General features: G+C 42.4%; 1 protein-coding gene across 2 annotated transcripts in view; it reads left to right on the top strand.

Moving 5' to 3' along the window:
• APBB3 (amyloid beta precursor protein binding family B member 3) overlaps positions 1-15,684 on the top strand; it is a 293,244-nt gene that overhangs the window by 177,800 nt on the left and 99,760 nt on the right. For both annotated transcript variants that reach the window (XM_085617816.1, XM_085617817.1), the window contains exon 7: positions 3,111-3,238. In XM_085617816.1, coding sequence (XP_085473942.1) covers positions 3,111-3,238 — 128 coding nt within the window. The remainder of the gene's footprint in view (positions 1-3,110; positions 3,239-15,684) is intronic.

A 15,684-nucleotide genomic window follows, 5' to 3' on the forward strand; every position in this document is an offset into this window, starting at 1 on the left:
GCTATAAAGACACCGATAACATAACATATTTGGTTACAAATATAGCCACATACGAGAGCACTGAAAGCAATCTAGAACGCCATACAAGCAGGACATTTAGATTGATTTACAAATATAACTGTAGTCCTCTTTTAAATATCATTGAAACATTATATAAAGGAGTGCAGTTATAAATGCACTTTATTGTGCGCATTGAAAAAGAAAGTGACAACTTCATGAAGAACAGTTTCAACAGACACAATCTCACACACAATGAAATAGAAGTTGTCAGATAAACAAAGGCCACTCAAAGGGGAATTTACATTATTAGCGGAAGACAGGAACTGATAAAGCTGGAATGTGCCCCATGCTCAACTTGGAAGAGCTGTTAGAAATGGGCTTGCTGTCACATCAGACTCTAAACACAAAGGCAACACCAAAATAATAAAGTAAAAACAAAAACACACACCATGAACTGAACTACCTTATGTGCAGATGGGCTTCTTGTGATAGAGCAAAATGCAGTCAATCAAAGTAAAGTTAGCCAGTGACTGAAGTGGGCTGATCTCCTTCCCCGGTGCTGTATGTTGTAGTGGGCAGAAACAAAATATGAATGACACAACAATAGACCAATAGATGAGGACAGCTGGCTGAAACCCATTTAATTCATTATATTATGCATGTATTTTATTTAATATCAAAATGACTTGCCTAAAGCCAGACCTAAAAATTAGAAAAAGACACTAACACTTAACAATCAGCCTGGTCTTAAGGCAACTGAGCTGTGTCACTTTTTCTGTATGATGACAAACTGATTATTAGTATATCAGTTGGTAATAAGGCCTCGTTACTGGCATAATAGCTGCCTGATGGGAACATTTTACTGAAACCATAAGTGTCTATGGTTTAATGCTGGCTGTGACACATATGATATATTTCATCTCTATTCAATATAGTAACCTTACACAGTATAAAGACATCTCAAAAGTTTTACAGCCATTACGTAGGTGCACATTTTTTTTAAATTCGTTTCACCTTTTCCTGGTGAAAATTTAAAGTAAATGTGAAAAATACTAGTTGTGTTTTTTTCTTTACAGAATGTAGAAGTGCCATTAAGATAAAAAACAATGGAAACAGTGAGAGTAAAATGCGCACACAAATAAACGACAAATATCCATGAGGCACACTTGGAAATAATACATGCACATATATGTTAACCTAATTTCTTGGCTGGATAAATAAAGGTTGGTGGAAAACACAGCTACACAGACATTAAGCGGTAGAGTTAGTAGGATAAAAAATGCTGTGAGTTTTCCTTCAAAGTTCTGAAGTTCATTTCATCTCGAAAAAGCTATGGTAGAGTTCCATTTTATAAGGCTTAGCAAGTGAAATAATTCATTTTTTATAGGGGAATGAATGTTGTGAGAAACGCCAGGTGTCTCATCTGGTCGCGTGATATCTTTAATAGGTAGAGACAGATGCCGCATTTTTAGGGGTACTTGACGGCATTGCCTATGGCTGAGCTGGGGGTAATAGAGAGTTTTTGAAGTCCACTGCAGTGGTGCTATAAAGTGATAGGAGTAATTTAAGCAGTTTTGTTGGCATCAATTACAATGTTTGTGGCAAACGTTTGTTGTCTTGCTGCCAGTTGAAAAGCTTCATGGGAGCCCCTTAGCAAAGTGACTCGGAGCCAAAGTTGAAAAGATGGTTTCCAGGGGACTTGACTGCCTGGTGCCAGCTAATCAGTAGCGGCTCCTGGAGGGAGTGCTGCGGGACGGTGAGGCGGGGAAGGGGAGGAGCAGAGTGGGGGGGTAGTAAACTCCAGCATGCGGCCAAACGGAGGTAAGTACATAAATAAAGAAATAAAATGAATTACAATTGGCACGCTGCAACGCCAAATGGCGATGCAGCGTGCTTAATGTAATTCGTTTTTTTTATGTACTTACCTCCGTTCGGCCGTATGCCGGAGTTTACTACCCCCCACCCTGCCCCTCCCCCACCTCACCGCAGCACTCCCTCCAGGAGCCGCTACTGCAGCTAAGTGCACTACCCTACCACTGTTACCATCTGTCTTAGATTACTTCATTTGAAAAAAATCAATTTATCTCGACACGCTTTAAGAAAAATTCATTTTGATTTTGAATAGGAGCCCAATAATGAAGGCTACATTATAGCAAATAATCCAAATATTGTAAAATAGAAAATAGGAAAAATATTTTCAATCGTTCCAAAAGCAATTGCCACCCTGTGTTCCACAAATTAACGCTCACTTACTTAAACAATAAAAGAAGGCACTTACTCCATGTGGCACAATCATATAGTTCATATTGTTAAAGATTAAATCAGTTATTGCAAACATGTGTACTGATATTAAAGTAACAATAGTAAAAAGTTTATATTGTTATAATTCAACAACGAATCAATATTTACATCAATCTATCTATTCTATAATTATATCGAAGATTTATGAATAACCTAATATTGTTTGCAAAAACAAAAAAATCCTTCGCTTTTTACATACAAGATAAGTATTTATTAGTCTTATACCATGAAAAAACAATACTTGTTACTTGTTAGTTCTTTTCACAACACTGAAGAACATAATGGTTTTTCAAGCAGACCACGAATTAATTATTAAAAGAAACCTATGTAAAGTGCATCTTGTTAGTGAAATCCTTCCTAAGGGGACCCTGGTTCCACAAACAAGTCCAACACGAAGGGCAAAGAGACCTTCCCTTTATTAGCACATGGAATAGTCTTGAGAGAGTGAATCTCCAGCCGTGTTTCCTTCTAGAGAATGGAGGGAGTGTAGGCTCTTGGGCCCTGGACTCCTCTTACTCACATGAAGGACTCTCCTCAGGATTCTAGATCCTTTGGAAAGAAAGAAACACTGTCAGCCTTGGGCAGTAGTTACTGCTGTAGACAACTTTTGTATTTGATCCTTTATTGAGAAAGTGCTGTCAAAGACACTGCCAAAGGTTTATAAAACAATGATAATATAATACTGCATATAACTCATCGGCAGAAGTGCTTACCTGGTCCATTTCCTATTACCCTCAAACTCATTCTAAGGTATGTGTCTGTTTTGCAAGAAAGTACATGAGATATGAGCTGCTACTCTGTCTCCTCAGGGCCAGAACATGGTGATGATCCTTAAGAAGGACACAATGAGCCTGGTGGACCCCCTCGACCACAGTCTGATACACAGCCAACCAATCGTCAACATCCGGGTGTGGGGCGTTGGCTGCAATAATGGCAGGTAAGTGGCTCTTCAGCCCATTAGGCCACAAATATAGATGCAGCAATATCTCCACTTACTGTATTCCAGCCTTAAAGCCAGAAGGTAGTGCAGTTTGCAAGAATTCTTTAGGAACTGCAGTAATTGTTAGTAAATTTGTTATTTTAAATTCTCCCTGTGAATCAATGTACAATGGAGATGGTAAGGGGAATGTGTCTTTAAATAGTATAATATATTGAAGTGTTATGTCTCTATATATAACAAGAATATCCTGTGTCTCCCAGTGAAGTATTCTAAAAATAATTCTGCCATAGAAAATATTAGTTCTCGAACTGGTCGAAACGAAAACACTGCAGTTAATCTAGAGCTGAGAGGTTTCTAGACATGTCATACAGAGCTGCAGGGACATAAAGTGACAAGCCAAAAATCACACAATATAGTTTGTTGCGGAAATCAGGTCTAGAAATCAAGGCTTTTGGCTACATTATTAGCAACTCAGCCACCGGACCCCATTTCAACAATAGGTTTGAATGAAATTTATTTTCTGAAAAATAACTTCAGATCAAAATTGCCCTAAAACCCTTTTTCAAGTGGTTAAAACGTTGTCAGATCCCGCAAACACTGCTCAATTCACCTCCTTTTTCCAACATCAGTGCGACAAATTAGCAAGCTTTTTCTCAAAAAAGTTGAGGACATTCAAACTTCTTTTTCCAGTACACTGGAGTATAACTGCAGTCAGTTACATCCTGACCTTCCTCATTTGCTGAGCTCCTTTCAACATTTGGACAGCCTGATCTCATTGCTTCTTACTGGCCCCAAATCAAGCTCACCTTTGGACCCCTGTCCACCTTTGGTGTTTCGCGAGCTTGCCCCATAGTTGCTGGACCTGCTTACTCAGCTTCTGAATGCATCATACTCAGAAGGCACTGTCCAAAAATCTTGGAAACACGCAATGGTCATGCCCCTGCTGAAAAAAGATGAATCTTGACCCTTTCATCTGATCCAATTAAAGTCCAATCTGTCTTTTGCATACTTTGGCCAAAGTTCTGGAAAACAACATGAATAAGCAGCTCATGTTGTATACGGAACTAAGTGGCCTGCTCCACCCCTCGCAATCGGGCTTCAGGGTAGGCCATAGCACGGAGTCGGCTCTTCTCAGCATCACTGAATATCTACGGCACCAGTTAGACAATGGTGGTACGGCTGCTTTGAACTTCTTAGATCTTAGTGCTGCGTTTGACATGGTTAACTATAACACTCTCTACAAAGATTAGAGGAGATGGGTGTGCAGGGCAAGGCCTTGTCCTGGCTCGGTTCTTTCCTGCAGGACTGTGTCTTCCAGACACACACTTATCAGCATCGCTCAAAGCCTTACCATTTATCATCTGGCATGCCTTAGGGCTCCACCCTCAGTCTGACCCTTTTCAGTCTTTTAATAAGGCCACTTGCAGGGACTGTGGAAATGTGTGGTCTTATACTCTTTTTATACACTGACGACATCCAGATTGTGGTCCCCCTGTCATCACATGAGAATCGGAGTGTTTAGGCTTCGAACATATGCCTTACACAAGTTTCATCTTGGATGAATGCGAACTCCCTTAATTTGAATGGGGATAAGACTGAGGTTCTGTTGGTTTTCAGCCTCCCCCACCTTTGGGGACCTCATCTCTGGCCTGAGGCTATGGGTAGTGGTCCCACACCAGTACCTGTGGTTAAGAATCTTGGGGGCATATGTACAAGGGAAGTGGCGGAGAGAAACGTTAGCCTTTCTGGCTTAATGCCTCTCTCCGCCGCTTCAGAAACACAGGGCTGTACCATATTTACAAGAATATGGTGCAGCCCTGCGTTTCCCCCAGTGCTGGCGCTACACTTAGCAGCCTAGCGCCAAAACAGACCCCCTTGCATCATTGTGCAAGGGTGTCTGCGTGCAGGGGAAGATTGTTTATGTGCAGGAAGGTCCCCCTTCCTGTACATAAAAAATCTTTAAATGCCATTTTGTAACTTCTATGTGTGCTGCTTAAGGCAGCACACACAGAAGTTGCAAAATGGCAAAATGGCATTTTAAAAAAATGATTGTTTATGTGCAGGAAGGGGGACCTTCCTGCACATAAACTATCATTGGTCTTTTGCTGTTTTCATGTGTGCTGCACAAGGCAGCATACAGGAAAAACGAGGAGAAAAGAAGAATTTCTCCTTGTTTTGCCAGGGTAAGACCAGGTTTTCCCTGGTCTTAATTCTGGCGCTGCCTCCTATTTTGTGCCTCCCTTAAAAGTAGGAGGCAGCATCAGAATCAATGGGTGTTGTTGTGGAAATATGGATTTTTATGATCAGTTATGTCCCCTATCTTGGACCCCAACGGTTTCATGTATAAATCACAAGTACATGTATGTTCCCTCCAGTTCCAGTTATGAAGACGCAAACACATGTGCGTCCACCGTCAACATGTCCTCTTTCAGATCCGCCATGAATGGGCCGGATATTCTATTCCTAAGTATGAAAGGCCACCGGCTTTATATGGTTCATTTATCCCATTTTACAGTCCAGGCGAGTAGGCCCTGATTCTGCCATTAAGCCTTTTCCTGCCTTCTGCCTCTGAAAGCTCCAGTCTGAGCTCGCATCTGTATCCATGAACTTTGTCCTACTCCCTGCGCGGCTAACGGTGCCTGACTCCAGCCTGTTGCCTGCCAAAAACTGTATTTCACCTTCGAGATTATCTGCTCCGCTCCCCATCCAATGCATTCCTGTCTAGTAGTTTAAGTAAACATTCTTCCAGCTACCGAGCAAAGGGCCCGGCTTCTCTGTCTTTATGCAAGTAATTCATAGCTCTGTTACTATGGAAGATTTCTGCCCTTGCATCTAGTGTAGACACTTAGACGCTTGTACACGCACTCACAGTCAGTATAGAATAGATTTTATCCGAGAGGCCTTTCCTTTTGGATAACATAGTTCTTTAAACATAGGATGTTAGATAGGATGTTAGATATGATTTGGGATTAGGTTGACTTGACCCCCCAGACTTCTGTCTCCACATGTAGAGCTAAATGTCAAGTCCCCTTCACCCCCTAGTTGCACGTCAATCACACGTCATGCTGCTGCGCGCGCATCTCTGCCGAGTATTTCTGCTGACATTGTGAAATTCTTTCATGGAACCACCCTGTTGTGACATCATACCTAATGACGTTCTTTAGTTACGCCCAGTTACACCCATTTTAGTTACGAATGTATGTTTTTATCTTTGTTATCAACTGTTACGCCTCCTGTATCTGTTTCACTGTAATGCCTATTGTATAAAAATGATTACCTGTCAATAAAGTGTGGTCCTTCACTTCCTGAACCTTCGTGGTGATGGAATATGGAGTCCATCAATTCGAATTGATTTTGGAATAAAGCCCGTTCCGAACCTCTAATACCACGGATTCTGCCTCTTATTTTACTGAGCTATTATTATAGATTTTCCGCATCAAATTAAGTACCGGTAATTAAATTATTTACCACATATATGGCGCCCGAATAGGGACACTTTCTCATCTCACGCGCCGGAGGTGCGTTGCAGGCCCGGTCTCCTGTCACAGCTGGACGGACAACAACGCGTACCCACAGGATTTCCTGTATCTCCCTCCTGCCGAGCGGGGGTAACTGAGGCTGCGATCAACACCCAGACGAGGCGGTGAGAAGTGCGAAGTATCCCGACCAGAGCCTAGCTGAGAGAGCAAGATCCGAGGTATACAGAGGCCCACCAGTTTCCGAGGTTCCGAAGTTTCGAGTCGAGTCCAGTCCGGTTCAAGTCCAGTTCAGTTCAGTTCCGAGGCCTTCCGTTCCGAGCTACCCGGTGAGTACCATTGTCGGGGAGGCGTTCTGACGTGCACATAGGTTGTGCCGGTCAAGACGGGTTTGGGTACACAAATCCGGTCTGCACTGTTTCAGCAGTGTATCTGTACTGTTTAGCAGTATATCAAGTATGTCTAGTATATAATTCAGAATTACCTGGTTAGTGCCGAGTATTATGCTTAGTGACTAGTTCCCTAAATGGCCATCATTGTTGTTCATTAAATGTTAAATGTTAAATGTTTTAAATACGTTCTGCATATTGTGGTGTGAATGACTGTTCATTATTGTGTTTTTGGTGTATTAAACGTGTTCAAAATTAGGTATCAGATCAGTTCTCAATATGCCGCTCTTTTCGAAATTAAGACAGATCAAAACTAGAAAAGGGGTACTCGAAGAAGCTGTTCCCATTCCTCCTAGGGACACTCCAGGGTACTTCATGTATCATAAACATGGCCTAGACGCCATATTATTTCTTGATTTATGGGTAGACTACACCAAGGAATTACCAGAAAGTCAGAGGTGGCCCGCAGCTGGGACCTGGGATGCAGATTGCATCATGAAAGTAGAGGAAGAATTATGGAAAAAGAAAGCCAGACAGTCACAGAAAGATGCCATCGAATTATGGCGTAAAGAATCATATAGACGAACAAGAATTAGCCAGGTCAGCCGTTCATTGGGTTGATAGTCCCGGAAAATATAGTGATGATACACTAGCGCACACGTTTTTGAACCTCACCCCAGATGAACAGCGTTTAGCTGGTATCTATATGATTCAACAACTCCTTATATTATATAAAAGCCAACACTCCGATCCTGGTCCATTACCTGATATATTGACTGAATTACTCACGAATAAATGGAGAGGTTCAGGTACTGAGTTAATTAGAGAAATACTAGAATCCAGAAAGCAGTACATTCTTTTTGTATGCCCCGAACATGTCTCACTGCCCATCAAGGAAAGAACGACGTATTATATGGATAGACAGAATCCCTTACGCGAAGTCCACCCGATAAAAGGTGAGGACAATCAGTTTAAACGTGTGTTTGTATACACACCCATATCTAAAATAGAACTATTAGAAATGAAGAAAGTGGTACCCAGTCATGACAAAGACCCAGCGGGTTTCCACCGTGAAGTTAAAGACATGTTGCTCATGGGAGAGTATACCTATCCCGACATTATGACAATATTGAAGGTATTAATGCCTGCGGGCATTTACGAAAAACTCAAGGAAAAGGATTGGGAGGTGGGAGACCAAAAGATAGATTGGACAGCATTAGAAAATGAAGAAAAAGCTCGAGGTCCAGGTTCAGGGCTTGGGGAAAAGACCAAAACACTACCAGGTTTACTAGTACAGGTACTGCCACGTTTATTAACTACGAAAAAGGAAGACTGGGGTGCAATCTCAGCCTGTAAACAAAAGCACGATGAGGACACTAGTGATTTCTATGCCCGATTCGAAAAATGTTTTGGTATAAATAGTGGAATAAAAGCAAGTAGCGAATCGTATCCACATCTGTTTGTGACAAAATTAGTTGAAAATTCCTTGCCCCAAGTTAAGAATAGAGTATTGAAATTCGAGAGTACCTGGCAAGGTAACACTCCGTCACAAATGTTACAAATGCTACAGTACCATCACAATAGAATTAGAAAGGAACAAGAACATGAACAAAGACGCATGAAAGACACGAAAATGAAAATGCTAGTTTCCCAGACAGTTCCAGCTGACGGTCATAAAAAGGGTATGACACAGTCCAGTGTTTCAGTAGGTTCTGTAAAAGGGACATGCAACTATTGTAAACAGCCAGGTCATTATGTACACGATTGTCCAGTTTTAAAACATAATATCGCCATAGGTAATACAAAAGAAAGACCACGGCCACTTAGACAGGATCAGAACCAACAAGGAGCCCCGCAGCATGCACAGTCCATGCCAGCTCCGCAACAGTCTATGCCAGCTCCACAACAGCAGCCTATTGCTGCCACACAAACAACGACACAACAGATGTACCAGACCGCACAGTATGACTATCCTGATTATCAACGATACTCATGAAACAGCCTAGAGAGGGAAGTCGGCTTACCCCTTATCGAGGTCCCTGTAGATCAAGAAGGACCTTATGTACACAGTGAATTATTAGGCCAAGATAGAAAATTTTTACTTGATACAGGGGCAAGCCGAACAACCATAAAACGTAGTGAAGTTCCAGGGGCACCCCTCTCAGGCTCACAGAATATTTCCCTTGGCTTTTCAGGAAAACCTATCATTAACGAAGTATCACAGCCTCTTCCACTTACGATTGGTCCCTTGACACGAACTACAGATTTATTGCTTACTAAATCATGTCCAGAAAACCTGTTAGGCATAAAAACATTGAAAGCTCTAGGAGCTATAATATGTTGTTCTCCGGAAGGAGTAAGATTGTTTTTACGTGATTTCAAAGGGCACTACGTGTCCCGAGACATGGATCACCGACTGCAGACTTTACCCACACATTTATGGGTACAAGGCCCTACAGATGTTGGTTGCATGAACATTACACCATATCGAGTCACACTAAAGACAGGAGTGGTACTACCACGAATGCGACAATACAAGTTACCCCCAGATGCTGTAGTGGCTTTACTGCAAATCATTGACGAGCTTATTACCCAAGGAGTGGTTGTGGAAACCGACTCCAATGTATGTAATTCCCCGATAATTCCGATTCTTAAACGAACTGATCCAAAAGCCCCGCCAGTATATCGATTGGTTATTGATCTGCGCGAATTAAATAAATGTATTGTACCACAATACCCCGTAGTCCCAGACATTTCTTCATTACTGACAGCCATTGATTCCGAAGCAACATTCTTTACTGTAATTGATCTCAAGAATGCCTTTTTCAGCGTCCCAATAGATCCGGAAAGCCAATACTTGTTCGGATTTAGTTTAAATGGACGAAGCTTTAAATTCACACGCGCACCTCAAGGATTCACAGAAAGCCCCAGCATCTATAGCCAAGCACTGAAACGAGAACTTGACAGTATCCACATGCCAGTCAACACTGCCCTGCTTCAATATGTCGATGATCTGCTGATCACCGCTAGAAGCGAACCTGAATGTGAAAAAGCCTCACTGACGGTTTTACAATTTTTGGCCGAAAAGGGGCACAAGGTGTCCCCTTCTAGGCTGCAATTCTGTGTCCAGCGAGTTGTTTACCTTGGGCACTCGCTGTCCAAGGAGGGAAGGCAGCTTACACCAGATCGCATCCAGTTAATTGCTAACATGCCAATGCCCAAGACACAAAAGGAGGTACGGGCTTTCATAGGCCTCACTTCATACTGTAGGCAGTGGATCCCTCAGTATGCATTTCTAGCAAAACCACTCATTCAGTTGACAACACAGGAGGCAGCCACACCGACTGTTCTCCCTTGGACTCAGGAACATACACAAGCTTTTGAAAGCCTAAAGAAAGCTTTATGTCAAGCACCTGTTTTAGCAACACCATGTTACAATAAACAGTTTACACTCTTTGTTACAGAACGCGAAGGTACTGCCTTGTCAGTACTCACACAGGAACAAGCAGGATCACACAAACCATGTGCTTATTTTTCTAGTACATTAGATCCCGTAGCTCAGGCTCTGCCTGCGTGCCTGAAATCAGTGGCAGCGACAGCTTTAGCAATCAGACAAAGCGATGCCATAGTGTTAGGACATCCATTGACAGTACAAGTACCACATGCAGTAGAGGTTCTCTTGAACCGCACACAAACACAACACTTGACTATAGCAAGACTCACCGGTTACGAATTAACATTGTTTCAGCCACACATAGAAATCAGACGTTGTAGTACATTGAATCCTGCCACACTGTTACCAGTAAATGGAACAGACCCACTAGCACATGATTGTATTGAAGTTATCACTATCACGACGAAACCCAGACAAGACTTGACAGACGTCCCATTGTCAGATCCAGACCTGACGTTGTATGTAGATGGTTCATGTATGAGAACAAGTACAGGAGAGTTAGTGGCCGCGTATGCAGTCACAACAGACACTGAAGTCATTGAAACAAATTGCATAAATACCTTGTCAGCTCAAGCAGCAGAGCTCGTCGCTCTGACACAAGCCTGTATTCAATCCACAAATAAAAAAGTCAACATATACACTGATTCGCGTTATGCATTCGGAGTTGTACATGACTTCGGCGTGCTGTGGCGAGAGAGAGGTTATTTAACTTCTCACGGTGCCCACATTCAGCACGGACCCCTCATTCATGCCTTATTAGATGCAATACATCTACCCACTGCAATATCAATTATGAAATGTAAAGCTCATACGAAAGTTACTGATATCATTTCCCAAGGCAATGATCTAGCTGACAGAACAGCTAAACAGACTGCTCAAACTCACACATCCGACATGACAAAGACAATAGTTCCGACACCAACACATTGCATGACGGCTAAGGATCCCGCTCTTGACGTAATTGACATACAGACACATGCTACACCAGATGAAATAAAGAAATGGACTGAATTAGGAGGGATCCAAACGGATCAAGGATGGATGACGAAGGAAAAATCTGTGTGGTTCCTTCCTGATTCAATGGTCCAAGTTATCATTAATACAATACATAGTCCAGCGCACCTAGGAGAAAAAGCTATGCTAGACAGCATTCAACACATTTGGTTCAACAAACATTTACGAGCAGCAGCTAAACAAAAAGTTCGTACCTGTATGATCTGTTGTCAGTTTAACCCAGGTAAAAGCATTCCCGTAGAACAGGGTGGATTTCAGCCTCCTGATCACCCTTTTGAAGTCCTCCAGATGGATTATATCCAGATGGAACGATGTCGAGGATTCAAATATGTTCTTGTAGTTGTCTGTGCTCTTTCCCGTTGGACAGAGGCATACCCGGTTTCAGATTACACTGCCCCGACTACTGCCAAACAGTTGGTTCGAGAATTCTTCCCACGGTACGGTTTACCACGTGTTGTCTACTCAGATAACGGCCAGCCGTTCTCATCCGAACTAATGAAACACGTTTCACTTTTGTTAGGCTATCAGTGGAAATTTCACTGTGTCCGACACCCCGAGGCAGCAGGTCTCGTGGAACGACATAATCAAACTCTGAAAATTAGATTATCCAAAATATGTAGAGAGAAAGGTGTCGACTGGGTAGTAGCCTTACCAGTTGCACTCTTTTATATGAGAATGGTAGCGCACTCTCGAACAGGGCTATCCCCTTATGAGGTGATCTTTGGCAGACCACCAAATATGTGGGGGACGCCTATACCACGCAAAATAACTGATGTTGACTGTAATATGCTGACAGATTACTTGGCTTCCTTGATGTCTGCACTACAATCTTGTCGTTCACAGGTAGCTGCAGCCTTTCCCGACAACACCGAGGTGAAACCCCATGACGTAGTTCCCGGGGACCTGGTGTTAGTGAGGAACTTTGACCGGAAGTCTCAGCTGGATCCTAGGTGGAAATCGCCTCAACTAGTACTGCTCACCACGAGGACAGCCGTGAAGATCGAAGGTCGCAAAGGCTGGATACATTCAAGTCATATCAAGAAATTTCATGGACTTCCGTCTGATGTAAATGATACACCTCGCGTGTCTTCACCGATTGACTCAAAGCTTCCTTTGATTGAACTGAGTAATAAGGAACTATACAAACTAAAACTACGGTCTAACAAGTCAGACAATTTGATTGTTTAAGTCCTCTCCAAGGTGAATCGGTCGAATTTGTCTCTGACATGTATCCCCTAGACCTGAATAGAGAAAGAAACCGAAAGATGCAATTGAAACAACATGCGTACTGTAAATCACTGCGTAGTCATTGCACAGTGACGTTATTAATTTTGTTTTTCTTAAGTCTTTTAATAATCGCTGCAAGTATATTGTTGCACATATATTATCCCATTTCTAAACATGTTTACAATGTTATTGCTGAACATTCTTTTAGTGAATTACCCCCGCATGAGTTGTCCTATAGATTTACGCTGCGCAATAACACTTTTATTAGTATGTTACATCATTCCCATCAGGCTAGCAATGCTACAAATTGTTGGATATGTGGCCGACTCCCTCCCTATCAGAACTATAAGGGAATTCTGCCTCTCTTTCCATATCCGTTCACACACAATGGCTCCTGTGGAGCATGGTTTAGTTTAATTAATTCCTTAGATTCAAACTCAGTAACTTATCAAGACAATTGGGTATGGGGAAACCTGAACCTAGTTTTACTCAAAATCTGCTACCCTAACAAGGAGGGACTTCCCAAAAGAACAGGAACTGATCTAGAAAATGAAGTATATGGATTAGGGAATTTCACGCTTAATCTCATGATCCTGAATGTTGAATCCGAAGCTGCACCAATTTTGCCCGCTATGTCAGTATTTCCAGTTAAAGGTGAATTATGTGTAAGAAAGAATGGTTCCATACATATGGGCCATAGTAGATGCACCACTGTAATAGAATTCAGTGATCAAGGCAAGTCTACATTTAGAGCTTCTCGCCATTCCTACTTCGTATGTGGTCAGACTGCATATATACGTTTGCCTCTAGATTGGGATGGTACCTGCTACATCGGATTCCTTTTGCCACCCGTTTTCCTAGCTCCTCCTGATTATCACAGAAATACTCATTTAGTACACAATAGAGAACGGAGAGATCTCCCAATAGTCGATTACACTGAGACAGCATGGCAAAAATACACAGATTTCAATAAAGGTCTCTTCCCCTATATAGGTACAGTTACCAATAGTAAGCTGATACGTAGATTAACCAGAACCCTTGAAGCAGTAGTGAACGAAACTATTTCCGCCTTAGGCAATTTAACAGAAGAGCAGTCTGCTATGCGGATTGTTGTGCTTCAAAATCGTCTTGTCCTTGACGTCATCCTGGCCGATAGGGGTGGAGCCTGTAGGGTCATCGGATCAAGCTGTTGCATCTTCATACCAGAAAATTCGCCATCAGTATATAAAGCCATAACTCGCCTTCATAAGATTGTAAGCCAGATACACCAGAATCCAGGCACCTGGACTTGGTCCGGTTGGTTTTGGAGTGTATTATCAACCTTTGGATGGAGGGTCCTATCCTTCCTAGGTATTGGCTTTCTCATACTATTCAGTTGCTGCCTATGCCTACAATGTGGACCAGCGATTTGTGGTCTGTGTGCCACATCGTGTATTCCACCACCAAGATTTCATTCATCCCAGAAGAAAAAAGAAGAACAAATGATGCTATATGAACAGATCAACGGATTGATGAAGATTGATATCTCTTAAGGGCAAGTAGGGCACAAGGAGGGAATGTGGAAATATGGATTTTTATGATCAGTTATGTCCCCTATCTTGGACCCCAACGGTTTCATGTATAAATCACAAGTACATGTATGTTCCCTCCAGTTCCAGTTATGAAGACGCAAACACATGTGCGTCCACCGTCAACATGTCCTCTTTCAGATCCGCCATGAATGGGCCGGATATTCTATTCCTAAGTATGAAAGGCCACCGGCTTTATATGGTTCATTTATCTCATTTTACAGTCCAGGCGAGTAGGCCCTGATTCTGCCATTAAGCCTTTTCCTGCCTTCTGCCTCTGAAAGCTCCAGTCTGAGCTCGCATCTGTATCCATGAACTTTGTCCTACTCCCTGCGCGGCTAACGGTGCCTGACTCCAGCCTGTTGCCTGCCAAAAACTGTATTTCACCTTCGAGATTATCTGCTCCGCTCCCCATCCAATGCATTCCTGTCTAGTAGTTTAAGTAAACATTCTTCCAGCTACCGAGCAAAGGGCCCGGCTTCTCTGTCTTTATGCAAGTAATTCATAGCTCTGTTACTATGGAAGATTTCTGCCCTTGCATCTAGTGTAGACACTTAGACGCTTGTACACGTACTCACAGTCAGTATAGAATAGATTTTATCCGAGAGGCCTTTCCTTTTGGATAACATAGTTCTTTAAACATAGGATGTTAGATATGATTTGGGATTAGGTTGACTTGACCCCCCAGACTTCTGTCTCCACATGTAGAGCTAAATGTCAAGTCCCCTTCACCCCCTAGTTGCACGTCAATCACACGTCATGCTGCTGCGCGCGCATCTCTGCCGAGTATTTCTGCTGACATTGCGAAATTCTTTCATGGAACCACCCTGTTGTGACATCATACCTAATGACGTTCTTTAGTTACGCCCAGTTACACCCATTTTAGTTACGAATGTATGTTTTTATCTTTGTTATCAACTGTTACGCCTCCTGTATCTGTTTCACTGTAATGCCTATTGTATAAAAATGATTACCTGTCAATAAAGTGTGGTCCTTCACTTCCTGAACCTTCGTGGTGATGGAATATGGAGTCCATCAATTCGAATTGATTTTGGAATAAAGCCCGTTCCGAACCTCTAATACCACGGATTCTGCCTCTTATTTTACTGAGCTATTATTATAGATTTTCCGCATCAAATTAAGTACCGGTAATTAAATTATTTACCACATTGTGGTGGAACGCCCACAGCAACACCCATTGCCCTCTGCTTTTACGCTAAGCATAGCGTGAAAGGGAGGTTTATTTACAAGGCAGCGTTAAGCCACGTTAAGTGGCTTAACGCTGCCTTGTAAATAAGGCGAAGCACCTATCGTT

Source organism: Triturus cristatus, chromosome 7 (assembly GCF_964204655.1).
Source record: "Triturus cristatus chromosome 7, aTriCri1.1, whole genome shotgun sequence".
NCBI classification, from domain to species: domain Eukaryota; kingdom Metazoa; phylum Chordata; class Amphibia; order Caudata; family Salamandridae; genus Triturus; species Triturus cristatus.